The 15,885-nt window shown below is 58.3% G+C and overlaps 5 protein-coding genes across 5 annotated transcripts; 2 read left to right on the forward strand and 3 right to left on the reverse strand.

Annotated features, from left to right (window-relative positions):
* Positions 1-402: 402 nt before the first annotated feature.
* GGS23DRAFT_597775 (Per1-like protein) lies at positions 403-2,007 on the forward strand (the record flags this gene model as incomplete). Its single annotated transcript, XM_051518670.1, has 3 exons — positions 403-525; positions 1,117-1,814; positions 1,941-2,007. The coding sequence occupies 3 exons, from the start codon at positions 403-405 to the stop codon at positions 2,005-2,007; spliced, it is 888 nt and encodes a 295-aa protein (XP_051370866.1).
* A 2,094-nt stretch (positions 2,008-4,101) lies between these two features.
* Positions 4,102-6,706, reverse strand: GGS23DRAFT_572958 (uncharacterized protein). The gene is made up of 2 exons (XM_051516660.1): positions 5,571-6,706; positions 4,102-5,516 (listed from the first exon to the last, which is right to left on the reverse strand). The coding sequence occupies exons 1-2, from the start codon at positions 6,611-6,613 to the stop codon at positions 4,247-4,249; spliced, it is 2,313 nt and encodes a 770-aa protein (XP_051370867.1). The 5' UTR covers positions 6,614-6,706; the 3' UTR covers positions 4,102-4,246.
* A 3,909-nt stretch (positions 6,707-10,615) lies between these two features.
* Positions 10,616-11,699, reverse strand: GGS23DRAFT_108637 (uncharacterized protein). The gene has a single exon (XM_051510978.1). It carries the CDS (start codon positions 11,536-11,538, stop codon positions 10,738-10,740), a length of 801 nt encoding a protein of 266 aa, XP_051370868.1. The 5' UTR covers positions 11,539-11,699; the 3' UTR covers positions 10,616-10,737.
* A 1,292-nt stretch (positions 11,700-12,991) lies between these two features.
* On the forward strand, positions 12,992-13,864 carry GGS23DRAFT_610823 (uncharacterized protein; the record flags this gene model as incomplete). Its single annotated transcript, XM_051520354.1, has 1 exon — positions 12,992-13,864. The coding sequence occupies one exon, from the start codon at positions 12,992-12,994 to the stop codon at positions 13,862-13,864; it is 873 nt and encodes a 290-aa protein (XP_051370869.1).
* A 207-nt stretch (positions 13,865-14,071) lies between these two features.
* On the reverse strand, positions 14,072-15,552 carry GGS23DRAFT_108668 (Endoribonuclease L-PSP-domain-containing protein). Its single transcript, XM_051510979.1, has 6 exons — positions 15,509-15,552; positions 15,393-15,439; positions 15,307-15,328; positions 14,833-14,991; positions 14,702-14,715; positions 14,072-14,625 (listed from the first exon to the last, which is right to left on the reverse strand). The coding sequence occupies exons 3-6, from the start codon at positions 15,308-15,310 to the stop codon at positions 14,302-14,304; spliced, it is 501 nt and encodes a 166-aa protein (XP_051370870.1). The 5' UTR covers positions 15,311-15,328; positions 15,393-15,439; positions 15,509-15,552; the 3' UTR covers positions 14,072-14,301.
* Between the last annotated feature and the right edge of the window lie 333 nt (positions 15,553-15,885).

Consider the following 15,885-nt stretch of genomic DNA (forward strand, 5'->3'; position numbering starts at 1 on the left):
TTCGAGACAGCCCAATCAGAAATCTCCCCGTCGTCCCCGACCGGGTGCTGGAAAGTGGCCGACCTGCGAATATACCTACCTGCCTACCTACGCAAATGGAGCCGGCCTTATGCAGCGCCTCGCCTTCTTCCCTTTTCCCACCCTAGCTAATCCGTACCTTTCTGTCCTTCTTTTGTATCTATTCTTTTATTTTTTATTTTTTGAGGGAGCCTCGCGTCTCTCTCTCTTCCTTCTTCTCCTCCCCTTTTCCGACTTACCATCCGTCGTCTCGGGGGGAAAAGGAAGGAAAGCTCTCTTACCTATACCAAACCTCCCCCACCGATCCGACCCGATCCACGCGACCCTGACACGACCGATCGCGAGAGAGCATCAGCCGGAGCGGGCGCGCGAGCTGCAGTCGAGATGACGCGCCCGCCGTCGCCGCCCCTCCTGCTGCTGGCCGCCTTCCTGGCCCTCGGCCTGCTCGCGAGCACCGTCGAAGCCTCGTACGGCGACCGTCTCCCCGCGTTCCGAGAATGCGTCCAGGTTCGTGCTGCGCCCGTACACATACCCACACGTGTCTATCCGGAGATGGGAGAGAGGAGAAAGCAAGAGGGATCCGATGCCGCGCCGAGTCAAGCGCGCGCGCTGAAGAGAAGGGGGAGTGGGGGGGAGACGTGCCTCTAGCTGGATCGTCGATAAGCAACCCCCCCCCCCCCCCCCCGGCGCACAAGAGGAGGGACGCAAACGCGGAAACGAGAGACGCGCGCGACAGTTCTGTGTAGAATACGCTGGCTGACTGGGCGGGCGACCGCGAAACAGGTGTGCACCCGCGAGAACTGCGATCCTGACGATCCCACTCCCATCCGTACGTCGTCGCTCGCGACCCTCTTCTTTTTCCCCCAAACCCATTCCCATCGTGCACGCATACCTATATATGTACATAATACATAGGATAGAAGCGGAGATCAGGCCCGGAGCAGAGACGGAAGGAATGGAAATATGGAAAAATCGCCGACCGCTGACTGAACCTTCTGTCGCCCGTCCGCCCGCCGGGCTCTCCCCGACCGAACCACAGCCCTCCTCCACCGCGTCCTGCTCTGGTCGTGTCCGCGAGAGTGCGACTACACGTGCCAGCACATCGTCACGCAGCGCCGCGTCGCCGCCGGCCTGCCCGTGACCCAGTTCCACGGCAAGTGGCCGTTCGTGCGCGTGCTCGGCGTGCAGGAGCCCTGCTCCGTCCTCTTCAGCCTCGGCAACCTGGCGGCGCACCTGTGGGGCCTCGCGCGGCTGCGCCGGCTCCCCCGGGCCTACCCCATGCGCCACTACTACCTGCTCTTCGCCTGCTTCGGCACGGCCGCCTGGGTCGCCAGCACCGTCTTCCACACGCGCGACTTCCGCGTGACCGAGCAGCTCGACTACTTCGCCGCCGGCGCCAGCGTCCTCTACGGCATGTACTACTCGCCCATCCGCGTCTTCCGCCTCGACCGGCCCGGCCGCCGCCGCCGCTCCCTCGTCCGCGCCTGGACCCTCTTCTGCTGCGCCCTCTACGCCGCCCACGTCGCCTACCTCACCCTCTGGCGCTGGAACTACGCCTACAACATGGCCGCCAACGTCGTCGTCGGCCTCGTCCACAACGCCATCTGGAGCTACTACAGCTGGTCCCGCTGGTCCGAGAGCCGCCGCTCCTGGACCACCTGGCCCGGCGTCGCCGTCGCCTGGATCATGATGGTCATGAGCCTCGAGCTCCTCGACTTCCCCCCGCTCTGGGGCGCCCTCGACGCCCACAGCCTCTGGCACCTCGGCACCATCGGCCCCACCATCGTCTGGTACAAGTAAGTCGTCCCCGCCGACCCGTCCCCGCACCCCCCCCCCACCCCCGTCACCCCTTCCGCATCGCGAGAGGGAGAGAGAGCGGGAGAGCGCGCTCTGAGCTAACCGACGAACCCCCCGCGGCGCAGCTTCATGATCAAGGATTGCCAGGAGGAACTGGCCTTGATGGGCAAGTTGAAGGACATCAAGGCCTAGCGGCGGCGGCGAGCACGGCGCGACCATCCTTCCGCCCGTCTGGTTGCGGTGCTGGGGCATCGAGCTCCCTCGTGTATGAGATTCGAGAGTTATGTTGTCGACATCACCCGTCTGTCTGTCCGTCTGCGGGCGTGTGTGTGTGTGTACGTGCCCGTACAGCTCGGGCATTTGTGGCAAGTTCATACTTACGTCTATTGTAATGGGATCCGTCCCGCCGTCGTCGTCGCTCCCTTATCCGTTTCAAGCCACTCGCACATAGAACAGGAGGGGAATGGGCGGTCATTATCAAGGCCGGGAGTTCAAGGTTCATTAAAATAGTTCTATACTAGGTGGTCTTTATTTGGTTTTCATCACTATAGACTATCTCGGGTCGCACTACGTAGATACATAACTAGGTAGTCTGCCCGTCTCACCCTACGAGACCGCGCCCGGCGTGGCTGGCCCGAGCCTAATTTATATTTTGCTGTTCCCGTCGGTCCAATCTGCCTTGATGCCCAGCCAAACACCCTGCGCGGTATCGTCCGTCGTCACCGTATCTCCTCACCTCTCGCACCCGTCACTCGCTTCTTGACGATGACGCGCCTCGAAGAAACTAGAGGAGAAAGCCCGGTCGTACATCCCTAGAAGAAACAGCGCCGCAGCGCAGCGAGTTAGCACTCGGAACTCTCCTTCCGCGGGGGGGGAGAAAGCCAGCGCCCCACCACGCGCCCGCGTGTGCCGTCGCCCATCGCGCAAGATCAGAAACCCAAATTGTTCTAAGCACCACGCGCCGCCGGGTCCCCGCGTGGCCGCCGGACCGCGCCGTCGCGGCCCCCCCCCCTTGCGTGCGAGGCCCCCCCCGCGCCGCGGCAGCACGTGGCGGTGCACGCGCGGGGAAGGGGGGCCACAGCCGCGAGAGAGGGGGGGGGGGGCAGGAGCAGGCGCGGCCGCGGCGGGCCGGCCGGGGAGCGGGCCGGCGACGGTCTCATACGGCTCTTCCTATGTGAGTACGAGGTAGGTTGGACACTTTGCGGTGTCGGAGTCATCACGGAGGCGCGGGCGGGCGACGGCGGCGCGGGGGCGCGAGGGGGCAAGAGGGGAGGAGGTCGACGTACCGTTTGAGATGCGCGGGGAGGCAAACCTCTCCCTGCCGCCGTCCACCTACGTCTTCACCGCCCGCGCCAGAGCCAGACGGAGCTGCTGCAGCCTTGCCTGGCAGAGCTTTGGCTATGCCCCTGGGCGTCCCCCGCAGCTCGCCCGTCGGCCCATCCGCACGCGCGGCGCGTTTGGTGGGCCGAGAGCGCGAGCCGGGGTCGCGAGGGAAGGGGAAAGAAGGGAAAGGAAGAGGTCGTGCGGGCTGGCGGTGGGAGAAGGGGAAGAAAGTAGGAGAAGGTAAGGTGGGAAAAAGAAGGAAAAAGAATTTAAGACAGTGCGGATCTTCCCCCCCCTCCCCCACTGAAATCCCACCCCCCCTACCTACGATTGGTTTGTAGCCAAGACCTTGTCGGACCGTCGGCCGTCGGCCTCGTCAGGTCCACCGACCTGGCTCGCCCTCCTGATGCGAAGCCCAAGCGAAGCCCCCTTCGTCTGTGCACGGCACGCTGTACCATGGAATCAGAAGCTTTCCATCTTCTCTCCCCTTTCCACTCTGGTTTTTTTTTTCCCCTCGGGTTCTTCTCCAGTCCCGATCAGACCAGCAAGATCCCCCCCCCCAGCCGGTTGGCCGTGGTACATATAGTAGTATCGTCAAGACGGACGTCGTAATATGCATACGCGGTTCCGCACAACCAAGCAGCCGGGAACAGGCCGCGTCTCTACAGAGTCTGTACATCGCGAGATTGTGGATTTCTTCTCATTACAGCCGGGAATGCTTTCCTCGCGTGCTCCTATAAACACAACCAAAATCTCCAGGGGTTTGTTTCTCGACTATTGCTCACCAACAAGCCCCTTCTCTCCTGTATTACAAGGATAGAGGGGAAATTCTTGAAACCCTACCAGAATCCGCACACAAGGGCTTGAGCAGAGACGATGCACCTCTATCTAGCCTAACGATTACGATATCGTCAAGTTCATAATCAAAGCATTCTGGGTTCGACCCCTCTCCCCCACAGAAGCCCCCCCCCTCCCCCTCAGCCGCCTTTTCAGAGCTCGTCGTCGTCGTCGTAACATCGTAAAAAGTAACGGTGAGGCCACGCGTGTCTATGGGAGACAACGTGGGCCCACGCCCTCGGATGGCCTCCCTTGGCTGGCGTCCTTGCCGTTATTGGGGGAAACCGTTAAACTGCGAAGGTGCCCAGTCCATTTGAGAGTTGTAGTCGATGTTAAAATCTTGAGATGATGGCTGGCTGTAGCCTCCGGCAAGGCTGGGCGGGACAGTCTCGAACAGAGCGCTGCTCATAATGTTCGACTTGCTGTTCATCGGCGTCGGATCAAACAGAGGAAAATCCTGGCCAAACTCGTTCGAACATGTAGACTGCTGGTGGTAGTCTTCGAATCCCTCGTCGACCCCGTATGGGGGAGTAAAGAGCATCTGGTTGCCTTGACCGGCGGGCGAGATGTGCGGGGTGGGCACTGGGGCACACACGTCCTGCATATAGTTCGAGAACACCGCGCTCACGTTTTTATTATAAATCGAGTGGGAGGGGGTCGGAAGTCGCACGTGCGCGCCATAGATGTCTTCGAACTGGCCAGTGAATTCGGGGCTCAGCTCGTCATAGTTGAATTGATCCGAGTCGGTCGAGGGAGTGCTGTTATCAATCGGGGAGAAATTGAGCTGAATATCCTCGTCGAACGGTTGGGGGTCGTAGCCGCCGCCAAACTCCTCGTTCGTGGGGCACGCCGGAAAGAGAAGGTCGTTGTTGTGGCTGTAGAAAGCATCTTCGGGCGGTGTCATACCGTGGTCGATCTGCTCGATAGGGGTGGGCAGATTCTTGATCACAGGCGTGGGCTGAGCCGAGCTCCCGGCCTTGCTCGACTTCTTCTGGCCGTTGGTCTTGGTTCGAACATAGGTCCAACCGTGTGCCTTCTCCATGTGCTGCTTGCAGTTGGACTCCCGCTTCGACTTGTAAGGGCAGGGTTTAAAATGGCACTCATACATGGGCGGGGCAGCCGAATGCTTGTCGTTGACGTGTCGGTCCATCTCCTTCTCGGTGGGCCAACCGTACTCGTGGTACTTGCACGTGGAAATCGGGCACTTCCAAGGACGAGAGTGGGTTTTCTCGTGCTTTGTGAGATCACACGGTCGCTTGAACTCCTTGTTACAGCCCGGGTGGGTGCACTTCTTGGGGGCAAGTTCCTCCGGAGTAGCGTTCTTCTTTCGGCGTGCCATAGACCGCATAATCTCCTCCTCATCTTCAGCTTGCTCACTCATCGAGCGCTTAAATCGAATGGGTTCCTTAGATTCATCGTCTAGGTCATCAACAGGCTGACCAGTAGCGATAGAGACCGCTTTGCCGTTCTTTTTCACACGGACTAGTTCCGCGGGTCGTCCATTCATAGTGAGGCCGCCCACGAGCTTGATCTCATCGGTTCTGCGCATCAAATTAGTCAACATGCAACCGTACCGACGGTGTGGGGTGGCGTACGGGTGGACATCCATGTCGTCCAGCTCTTCTCCAGACGCTTGCCTGTTGCGGGCCTCTTGCATCTGCTGTGCGTGCTTTCGGATTTGTTCGACGAGATCGATGAAGTAGCCGTTGGTGTACGGCCGATCGCGTGGTCTAGTTTGTTCCCGATCGCTAAGATATTCGACGGTCGCTTGTATGCACCGAATCGAAGTAAGGCAGAAGTCACGGTATAGTTCAACAGATTTTGCCTTATCCTTCAGCCACAAACTTTGATAAGCAACTCCCCAAACGCCAGCGTCTTTCACGAGTTGACTCACCGGTGCCATAAAGATCAAGGTCTTCTCGAGGTCCCTCAGACAAACGATTTGGTTCTCATGGATCCTTCTGGGGCAGTCGAAGACAATGGGACGGAAGTCCTTCAGCGAACAGTCATACAGCAGCGGTTTGATGATATGTTCGTAGATACGATTCACAGCACGCTCGCTGAGTCGCTGGCTACTTCGGGGTCCGGAAACAGCAACAGACCGCGTGATAGCTGAAGCGGAACCCCCGGCAGGTTTGGTCTCGCTCGGCTTCTGTACCGTGGACGCAACAGACGTCCCCAGACCACTGTCCGATTCATGATGACGAGAGGAGCGACGGCTCCGAGGACGCGGCACACGGCGCTCTGGGTCGCCGGTCACCAGGCCCTCCGGCATCGTATCGCCAGCAATTGTGTGCTCGAGGAAACCTCTGGGAATAGGGAGACTATCGTCCCGAAAGGAGGCTGGGGTCGACGAGGACTCCGATCTGGTAGCCGCAAGGGTAACCTCAAACTTGCCAATATTCAGGGCAGCACGACGAACGTGGGCACCAACGACATCGTCAAGATTGGTCTGGGAGCGACGAGGTAGCGAGGGGACCCTAAAGGCTGAAGGCGCCGGTGGACTAGACGGGGGGGTGAGAGGAGAGTGAAAGGTGGCTCCCTTCTGAAGAGGTATGTTTGTCCTAGGGCTCAAGCCATCGCCGGGTTCAGTACCCGGACGAGTCATCGGGGTCCTTCGCGGGTTGGAGAAGGACATGACGACTCGGTAGAGCGTATATGATAGGGTGCCGAGTATGTATACGTTCGCGGCAAGCGGGTTACGCTCGATGATATCGCCGTGGTTGGAAACTGTGTCTCGACACAACGGGGTTAGCACAGTATATGCACAAGGCCACTGGGCAGGTAAGCGTTATGAGTCACAGCACTCTTTCCACTCCAGGTGTGAGGTGGCCTGAGGAACAGGTATCACAACTACCAACTCGACATTGGCCAATGGGCAATATATAGACTTCCGGCGAGATCGACAGACGAGAATCCGATGAGGGGGGAGAGATGGGAGAGAGAAGACCTCGAGGGAGACGAGACAAGACCAGTTGTCCTTACCGGAAGAGAGAACACACCGAGCAGATGACCTGGTGACGAAAGTCCTGGAGAGGAGACGCGGCGAGGAAAGCCGAAAAACGGATGGCGCAGAGGGAAGTGAAGGAAAGATGAGCCAGCAACGCAAGTTCGGCGGCAGCAGCAGGAAGAGGACGCGAGCAGCCGTCCCTACTTTGGAGCTGGAAAGGAGAGGAGCGTAGTCAGCGGTTCAGGACCAGGCGGGATGGGGAGTGGCATAAAGGTAAAAGAGGGCAGACGCGGCAGGACAAGACGGGAGGACGGCGGGCTAGGATATGTAAGGCATATATTTGAATCGACAGGTAGAGTGGTGGGGGGGGGGAGGAGGAGGAAGCAGAGCGTGTGCGTTTCTCGGGGGGGGGGGAGAGAAAAAAAAAGTGAGACAGCACAGGATGAGATGGGACGGGTCCTTGGGGCAAGGGGGCCGCCAGATAGCGAAGCAATGATGATGGGATGGGATGAGAAGAAGTCGAAGAGGATGGAGATTTAGGCAGCAGCCGTTCAACGATGGAGACCAGCGTGGAGACCCCCGGCAGGTACTGCATACCAGGATAATGTACCTCACATCGTGTCGAGAGGTACCCGGCCCTGCGAGCTAGTCGCGGGCTGACGGCTCAAAAGTAGCTTGAAGTTGGCGAGCCGGCCAATTAAGCGGCAGGGCCTGGTGCTAATCCTAGCCTTCTTGACCTTCGGGCTTAGCAGGGGGTACCTGCTCAAGTCCTACTCTATACATCAGCAGGACCGCATTGTCGAGCCATGTACATGTATACATAGGCACGTAAGTACCTAACTGTATGTATGTACAAGGCTTTGGGTACGTATATAGGGCAGATGCGACTCTACTTGCTGCGCCTTGCGATGCCTTACGCTAGCCCTCTTTCGGTGGGACGCGGACCACATTATACTATAAGCATGTTAGGTAGGTACCTAGGTAGGTTAATCGTCTCGTGGGCGCCAGCAGGGGGTGGGGCTCAAAGGTTTAACGGGCTACCTAGGTACCTACCTAGGTACCTACCTACCTACCCGAGTACCTAACGCAACGTGTGTTAGGTAGAGGAGGTAGTGTACTCATACATTAATGGCCTGCCCAGCGCCCGCGGGCCTTGGACACCTATGCAGCAGCTCGCTAGCTCGTATGAGGTCCCTTACTTCCACACCATCATGCCATCCGTCAATAATGCAGCCATATATTAGCCCCTACTGCCACAGCTACGCAGAACAATGGTGTCAACATCGACTTGCTGACAACCGGAAGCTGTTCTCCTACACAGCCCAAGCCTCCAGCCACTGTATCAGGGAGGGGGGCATTTAAATTGCTCGACCACTTAGCAGGAAGGGCAATGCCGGAAAGTCTGGACAATGGCACCGGCCCGGCAACGCAAAGCAAAGCAACATTGCCCACGTAGATTATGTATACCTATGCTAGGTGCACCCACAGATCGGCCAGCCTCGGACTCTTGCTGAACACATAAAGACGCAAGAAGAGACGTGGAAAACGTTGAGCTCGGGGATACGGGGTTGTCGAAATTTCCGCAGGGAGTCGTGCTTGATAATGAAGTCCGATGGCAGCGGAGCGAGCCCTGCAAGACGAAGCTTCAAACTGTGCTAATGTTAGCATTGTCCGGCTTTGTGGGCACGGTCGGCCTCAATATTCAGGCCGGCTCCGGCATCCCTCCACGTTTCAAGAACGCAGCTGGGTGTCAACATTCCCCCGGCCCAAGGGTATCCCATTATCCCCGTAGCCCCCAAATGGGCTCGGAAAAGGACATTAAAAGATATACATATCGACATACGCAGATATATGGTACGTTTAGGTAAGTATATGACATATATAGTACGTACACGGGCCAACATTGACGGGATGTGTACACGTACCTTGGTCGGTCGAGAATTGCGTACCTATGCTCTATATACTCTCTACCTACCTAAACACCTCATAATGAGCATTTGTGTGTGCAGAGTACGCATATCCCATATGTGAGCTGCGGGGAGGTTCCCATTCCAACAGGTCTCGTAGAAGTGCAGATGCGAAGGAACGCAAGTCGCGTATCACCACTCTCTCTCTCTCCGGATCCTACGGGGCATAGGTACCAACCTACCTCCTAGTAGGTTCTGTAGTTGTTTTACAAATACCTACGTATGAGGTTCCCAGCATACCTCAGGTACGTAGCAGGTACCCACCCAACCTCCGTCTATGCACAGATCTAAAAACGACAGAAACAAAGGCGAGAAGCGAGACGCCAAGAAAACGAAACATCAATATACTAAAAAAGAAAAAGGAAAGAAACAGAAAAGAGGAGAGGAGGAGGAGAGGACAGGAGAGGAGAGAGGTGGCTCCACCGCCTATTCTCTGCGAACCCTGCCACTTTCAACACACATCATCTCCGGGCGCGTTCGGCCTCCTGGTTGGCCCGTATAGAGTAGGTACATATCTAACACGCTCGCGTCGTCCTCGCGTACCACCTCCTGTTCACACGGCAAGAGACGGATGGCTGGCCCAGACGGGAGAAATCGGGAAGCTAGCCGATCTGGACGAGCTGGACGAACTGCGAGCAGACGAACAGATCTCCTCTGCCCCGTCGAGCCTATAGTGTCCTCTCTCTCTCCCCATCCCAGCGACGCACTACTTACTGAGTAGGCCACATGAACACTTCGCGATGACGCCGTGTCACTTCTGCTTCTCACCAACTCTCTCGCTCTCCCCCCACAATTAAGGCTAACGTGCGTTGAGTGGACGAGTTGCCGGGTACGAGGATCCCCTGCGAATCAGCACACGCTCATCCGATGCGATCAAATGGCGAGTTGACACCGAAGCCTTTTCTTCCTCTCCTGCCTGACTCATCAGTCTCGGCAGGTCGCAGTCGACGCAAGACGGATCCAATCCTGTCTCCTGCAGCTATCGTCGCCCAGGCGTCAATACCACTAGGATTTCGCTTCGTCGCTCCCCCCTTCCATCCCCCCTGTCCGATGGTCTCTCAATCCATACACATACATATGAGTACAGATTCAGAGCCACCAAGATTCGGTCAACCAGGAACGTCTAGCATACCACGTAGTATCCGAGACCCTGTCCTCCCAAGCGATTGGCCCGCACACGTACTATGCTCGCGACAACGCGGGGACTAGAGGAGACTGAGGGGGGGCTCGTCATCAGCCCTATCCAGCAATAAAGCTTTGTGGCCCGTGACAGCGACAGAACCCGCCAATGACGTTGCCAACAATCTAGGAGCCTCCCCGAATTCCCGACGACGCCATCTCCCTTCCCCATCCCAGGACACCTTACGCGCCTGCGCGCCGGTAGAGAATATCGGTGCCTGAGGCGTGATGCCGATCGGAATCGTCACGGAAAACGTAATGCGGCCGCGCATGTCACTTGGCCCCGTGGTCAATTCGACCTATGAGAGTTGTCGGAGTATATTCAACGAATGTCACCGTATGTACGTGCCTAAGCAGAGTCCTACATCGTTACCCTTTTCGTCATCCCGCGAATCCTCCCCCAGATCGACCCGAGGCCCGCCAACATCTAAGCACGGGAGGCTCGCCTGTCTGGCTAGGCAGACCAACAAGACGCTGACCTGCTTAGCCGAGAATTGACAAGGCAACCACAAACGATCCGTCATAGTCGGCTGTTTTTCTGCCTCCAGCTCTTGCGGGTGAGAGTAAGGCCATTTCCAAGGAAGAAAAAAAAATGGTTTCCCCTTCTCCCCTTTTCGCAGTCCCGACCTTACCTATCTTCATTCTAGATGTGCGCTCAAACCAGGCTCAGAACACCCCGCCACGTCCGTGGTCGCGACCCGTACGAGCATACAGGTTAGGGCTTCTTCGAGATGGTGCGGGCGAGGAGGTGGAAGAGACGCTGTGGTTCTTCCAGAGGCCGGAGTCGTCGTCATCGTCGCTGCCAAATTCGCTCACCCCGTTGCTATCTCTCCTGACGTGCCCGGGCGTGCGTTTTAACGAAGCCGGACCGGGTGACACAGTCTCGATCACAGCCCTCCGCCCCGGCATTCGGCTGCCCGGAGGCTGATGTACGATCTGAGGAACCCTCTCGGCCCCTACGGAGTAGATCGGTATTTGCCTCCTAGTGTCGGCTATCTGGTGTGGCGCCCGCCTGGGTTGAGGCATTTCCACCCTAAGGGGCCGGTCTGAGGTTTGCCTCACGCTGTTGGCTGTCGGGTGCGGCTGTCGAATTTCAGATACTGGCTGGCTGTGATTCCTCCGCGCCGCCTGTCCCGGATCGTTCCTAGGCCCAGCACGCGCGGCCGGAGTTGGGCAGCGGGGGGGTCGCCAACTCGATATGTGAGACTGCGGGTCGCGCACTGCCTCTCTGGGGCCCGCGAACCCGTAGCTACCGGGAAGACTAGACATCGCGTGGGCAAGTTCGTAGTCGGTTTCCCTACGGCCCCCGTTGGGGCCCCGTGCCTGTGAGTATTGATTATTCGGCCACCCATACTGATGTGCCGCCGGATAAGCCGCGGCTCGATACCGGGGATCCTTGGGAGGGGGCGTTGGTGGCATGTCTTCCCAATCTTCGGAATGGTCTAAGGAACTACAACAAGCTCCCATCGTATTTCCCGTAAATAGTATGCCGAGGGTTGGATGTATCGCGACGAGTCGGTGTGCTATGCCAGATAGCAGAGAGAGAAACGAAAGAATATATACACTGGTTTCCTGCCAGGGGAAAGAGGGAGGACGGTGAACGAAGGCGTAATGAATAGAGAAGGAAATAAGAACGTGAATTATTATTGAAGATACGTCAGTTTTCACCAACAACTAAGAGTGTCACGGAGGATACATCTCGGTTTATTTATCGCCTGAGTCAACAATAATGGTTATCTCGAAGTTGCGTGGCATGACGAGTAAAGAGCGACCTGTCTTTGTTCTATTATCACAAACGACACAATTCTTCTTTTTTTGCGGCTCTAAGGTGTAGCACAATGACTCCAAAGATGCGTGGATAGGCCGGTTCTTTGTCGTCGCTCTTGTTGTGTCTGGGCATAATAGGGACAATAGGGGCAGGAGGGAGAGGAAGGGGGCTATGGCGGGCGGATTGGTGAGGTGGACAGAACGTGGCAGGTAGGTAGCGCAGGTCCGTCTCCTCGTCACGAAGTCGGCGCCGTGACGGCGTCACGGTAGGAAAGGGGCACCTCGGGTTTGGACAATGCACTAGGTCGTCGTCAGCGTGGGATAAGTTTGCGGTTCCCATCGCGACTTTTCAGCTCCGAGCGCGCGGGTCAGTGTGTGATATAGAAAAGAGAGAAAGTCTGGTGAGTAGTATATTTGTCATCTAGGTATAAGAGTCCGTATAGAAGGTGGTGTCGTGGTATTGGCCGGCCTCGGAGCATCTTCTCCCCCTATTCTATGTTACGGAGACGGGCAGCTAGAGAACTTTCTCTTCTTTTCCGTCCCCATAGGCGCGGGGGGAGCAGGTGTCTTGACATAGTTTGGTATTATACGCATCTAACCTGGAGACTGTACCGAACAGCGCTGTGGTTGCCCCCCTGACTTGTGTCGGGGACCGTCGACAACACAGAATACCACCTAGAAAGGCAGTATACAGTAGGTGCAGCTCCATAGTGAGGATAGAAGGGATCGGTAGGAGCGCAGCGTAGTTGCGAAAGCTGTTGTTCAACCATCAAGGCGAACAAGACAATGCTTTGTAGCCAGCACTCTCACAACATAGCACCTCTTGGCTGACGGGCCGCGGCTTGTTGGTCTATTGTTCCAGAACCGAATCAAAGAACGCGCCCATACTGTTCAGGATTTAAAAGCGGCTTGCCGCTGCACAGAACCTGCCGGCCCGTCCCTTCTCCTCCCCCTCGTGTCCCCCGTACTGGTGTCTAAGTGCGTATGTGGTAAGTTACCGTACCCCCCCTTTCTCAAGCCTACTGATCTATCGAGCCCATCCTCTCTATCTCCTTCTCTCTCCCTCTACTTGGGAGCTGGCACCACGAAGAAGAAGACGAAGAAGGGCAAGGTAGGTACGCAAGTAGGCAAGGTAAGCAGACGCACGACGGCCATGGACGCCCTCAGGAGAGCGCTCCGGCACCCGGCGGAGGCGAAGCAGAAGCGCGAGGGCGCGCGGCACGACGCCCGGAAGCGGCAGATCAGCCGGCCGCTCGAGAGCCTGCCGGGCGGGCGGCCGGACCACCAGGCGGCCGCCTTCCGCGACCACAGCAACCACAGCAGCAGTAGCAGTAGCAGTAGCGACAGCGGCCGCGGCCGGCTGACGCCGCCGCACCAGCGCCCGGTCGCCACGGCGCGGCGGCCGCCCTTCGCGCCGCAGGCGCAGGCGCGCGACGCGACGCTGGCGACGCTGGACCCGGGGCGGCCGGAGGGCCTGGCGCAGCTGGTGCGGGAGCGGGACCGGGCGGCGCGGCAGGTGGCGCGGGGGCCGCGCACGCGCGCCGCCGGGGAGGTGCAGCGCGTGCTGCGGGAGCCGAGCGCGCGCTCCGTCGAGGCGCTGCACCGCGCGCGGCGGCGCGCCTCGCTCGAGGCCCGGTGGGGCGAGGCGCCCGCCGCGCTCGCCTTCGTCGTCGCCGAGCGCGACGTCGCCGGCACGCGCGTGCCCTCGCTGCAGCTCGTCAGCCTCGACACCGTCGCGCCCCCGCACGTCTCGCTCGTCGCGCCCGCCCCGGTCGACTGCAGCGGCCTCGGGATCGACGAGGCGGACGAGGAAGAGGGGGAGGGGGAGGACGGCGGCGACGACGACGACGACGACGGCCGCCCGCGCTCGCTCGACGTCGCCGCCGAGGAGGAGTGGGAGGTGCGCGAGGCCAAGGTGATGAAGATGACGAAGCTGCCGGCCGCGCACGTGCGCCTCCCGCGGCAAGCGAGCCCGATACAACGCCCGGCAGCCCCGACACCAGCCGGCTCCCGCCGTCCGAGGTAAGTCCCTGGGCCCCCGGCAGGCTGTGCTGAGATTATATGTGCGGTGGGATTTCGGGATAGGTAGCAGATACCTGGGCACTTCACCACAGACATGCCCCACGAGGCATTTTTGAGTTTATCCTCTTTGGCTCTGGAAGAAGAGGCGGGATGATTGAGAAGAAGTACGGATAGGTCAGGCGTTGGAATGGGTCACGGGTCGAGGCCTGGGTTAGCTTCACGAATACAAGTCTTCATCCGTAATACCTAGATCTACACACGCATGCAATAGAGAATACGCCGACGTGAACATAATTGGTAGTCGATCAGTGGATTTTTTAAATGCCGGGACTGGCGTAGTCCGATGCGGCTTATTTACATTGACTCTCGACTGCCCTCCTTTCTTTTGGCCCTTTTTATCTCTTCATTTCCCCATTGGTTGGAAACAGCCGGGGACCGCGCTCACGGGAGGGCGATGCACTCGATCTCGATTTCGACACCCTTGGGGAGCTGCTTGACGGCGACGCAGCTGCGGGCGGGTTTGTGGCTGACGAACCACTTCTCGTACGTTTGGTTCATCTCACCGAAGTACTCCATGTCGGTGAGGAAGATGTTGACTTTGACGACGCGGTCGAGCGAGGAGCCGGCGGCGGCGAGCACCCCCTTCAAGTTGCGGAGGCAGGCGGCCGTCTTGTCGCCGATGCTGCCCTGGACGAGGTTGCCGTCGGCGTCGCTCGGGATCTGTCCCGAGCAGTAGATAGCCGTCGGCGTCTTGATGGCGTGGGACTGCGATTGGTAGTTGGTAAGGGGCTGGTCGGTGCGGATGCGTTGTTGGGAGGAGGAGGAGGGGAGGGATTCATACGTAAGGTCCGGCAGCTGTACCGGTGTTAGTTAGCTCTGCGATACATGTGCGTCATCTCCTGCTCGCTGGGCATTTCGCGCCCCGGCCCAATGGCTAGAGGCAGCGGACTGTAGGTAATACCGGCCACTTACGCGGAGCTGCCTCTTTGGAGAAAACGGGAGTAATATCGGCCATGGCGCGGATGTGGTGGATCGGGGTGACGGGTACGAGAGGTGCGGCTCGCGAAGCGGGTAAGAAACGGCGACGGACCGTAGAAGAGATGAGGGCTCGAACTGGAAGGGCACAGAGAGCTACGGGCATCGCTCGACGGTTAAGAGGGAAATAGAACAGACGAGGGGGCGGTGCGGGCTGGACAGTAGGTAATAAAAACCGGGTAGCATCGGCGCCGGTCTCTGGCGCGGGGGTGGGAAAGGTGGAGTCCCCTCTCGCCCTCCGTACTTCGGCGGTCCGACATGCTGGTGGGGGGAGAGGGGGGCTGCCAACCTTGGAAGCTTCCACATACCTATCCTAGGTACCTATGGCATACAGGTAAGACAGGTACCTACACCTCTTAGCAGCATCATGCGAGAATCCGATGGATGTACCCAACGTAAGGATCCGCATACACATATAGATATCTGTACCCGCCTAACCGACCGTATTAGAAGCATGATAACACATAGGTATAGACACTCGCTCTATACTACCTAACCTGCCTAGGTGTCCAACGCACGTGGGGGGGTAGTGCTAGGCTAGAGTCTGGGAAGGATGGCCGTTAGCTGACATCATGCAATGCACGTACGTAGGTTCCTACACGTATATACCTGCCTATATACAGGTGGGTATAGGTACCTGGGTAGGCGCCTGCTCCTCATGTACCTACCTACCTACCCACGGACACGTCTCTGTCGGTGCAAAGGGGAGATACCCGAAGGCATGGGCTCGGTTCGATGAGGTAGGTACCTTGGAATAGAGGTAGCTTCAAGGGAACTCCGAGGCCAGGTAATCATGCCTACCTATCTCTGTAACGAAGGAATATATATACTTGGGTAAGTACCTACGAGAAGGTTGCCCGATGAGAAGAAGACAGACGCGTTGCCTGAAAGCCAGAATACGTGTACTCATACGCCAGCTCGGCCTGAAAAGGGAAACCATTTTATCGATAAGGATTTCGCTGGCATGGGTTCGCTCCGCCACACGCGCCA

This window comes from Durotheca rogersii (genome assembly GCF_024521655.1).
Source record: "Durotheca rogersii strain YMJ 92031201 chromosome Unknown GGS23scaffold_14, whole genome shotgun sequence".
In the NCBI taxonomy this organism is placed as follows: domain Eukaryota; kingdom Fungi; phylum Ascomycota; class Sordariomycetes; order Xylariales; family Xylariaceae; genus Durotheca; species Durotheca rogersii.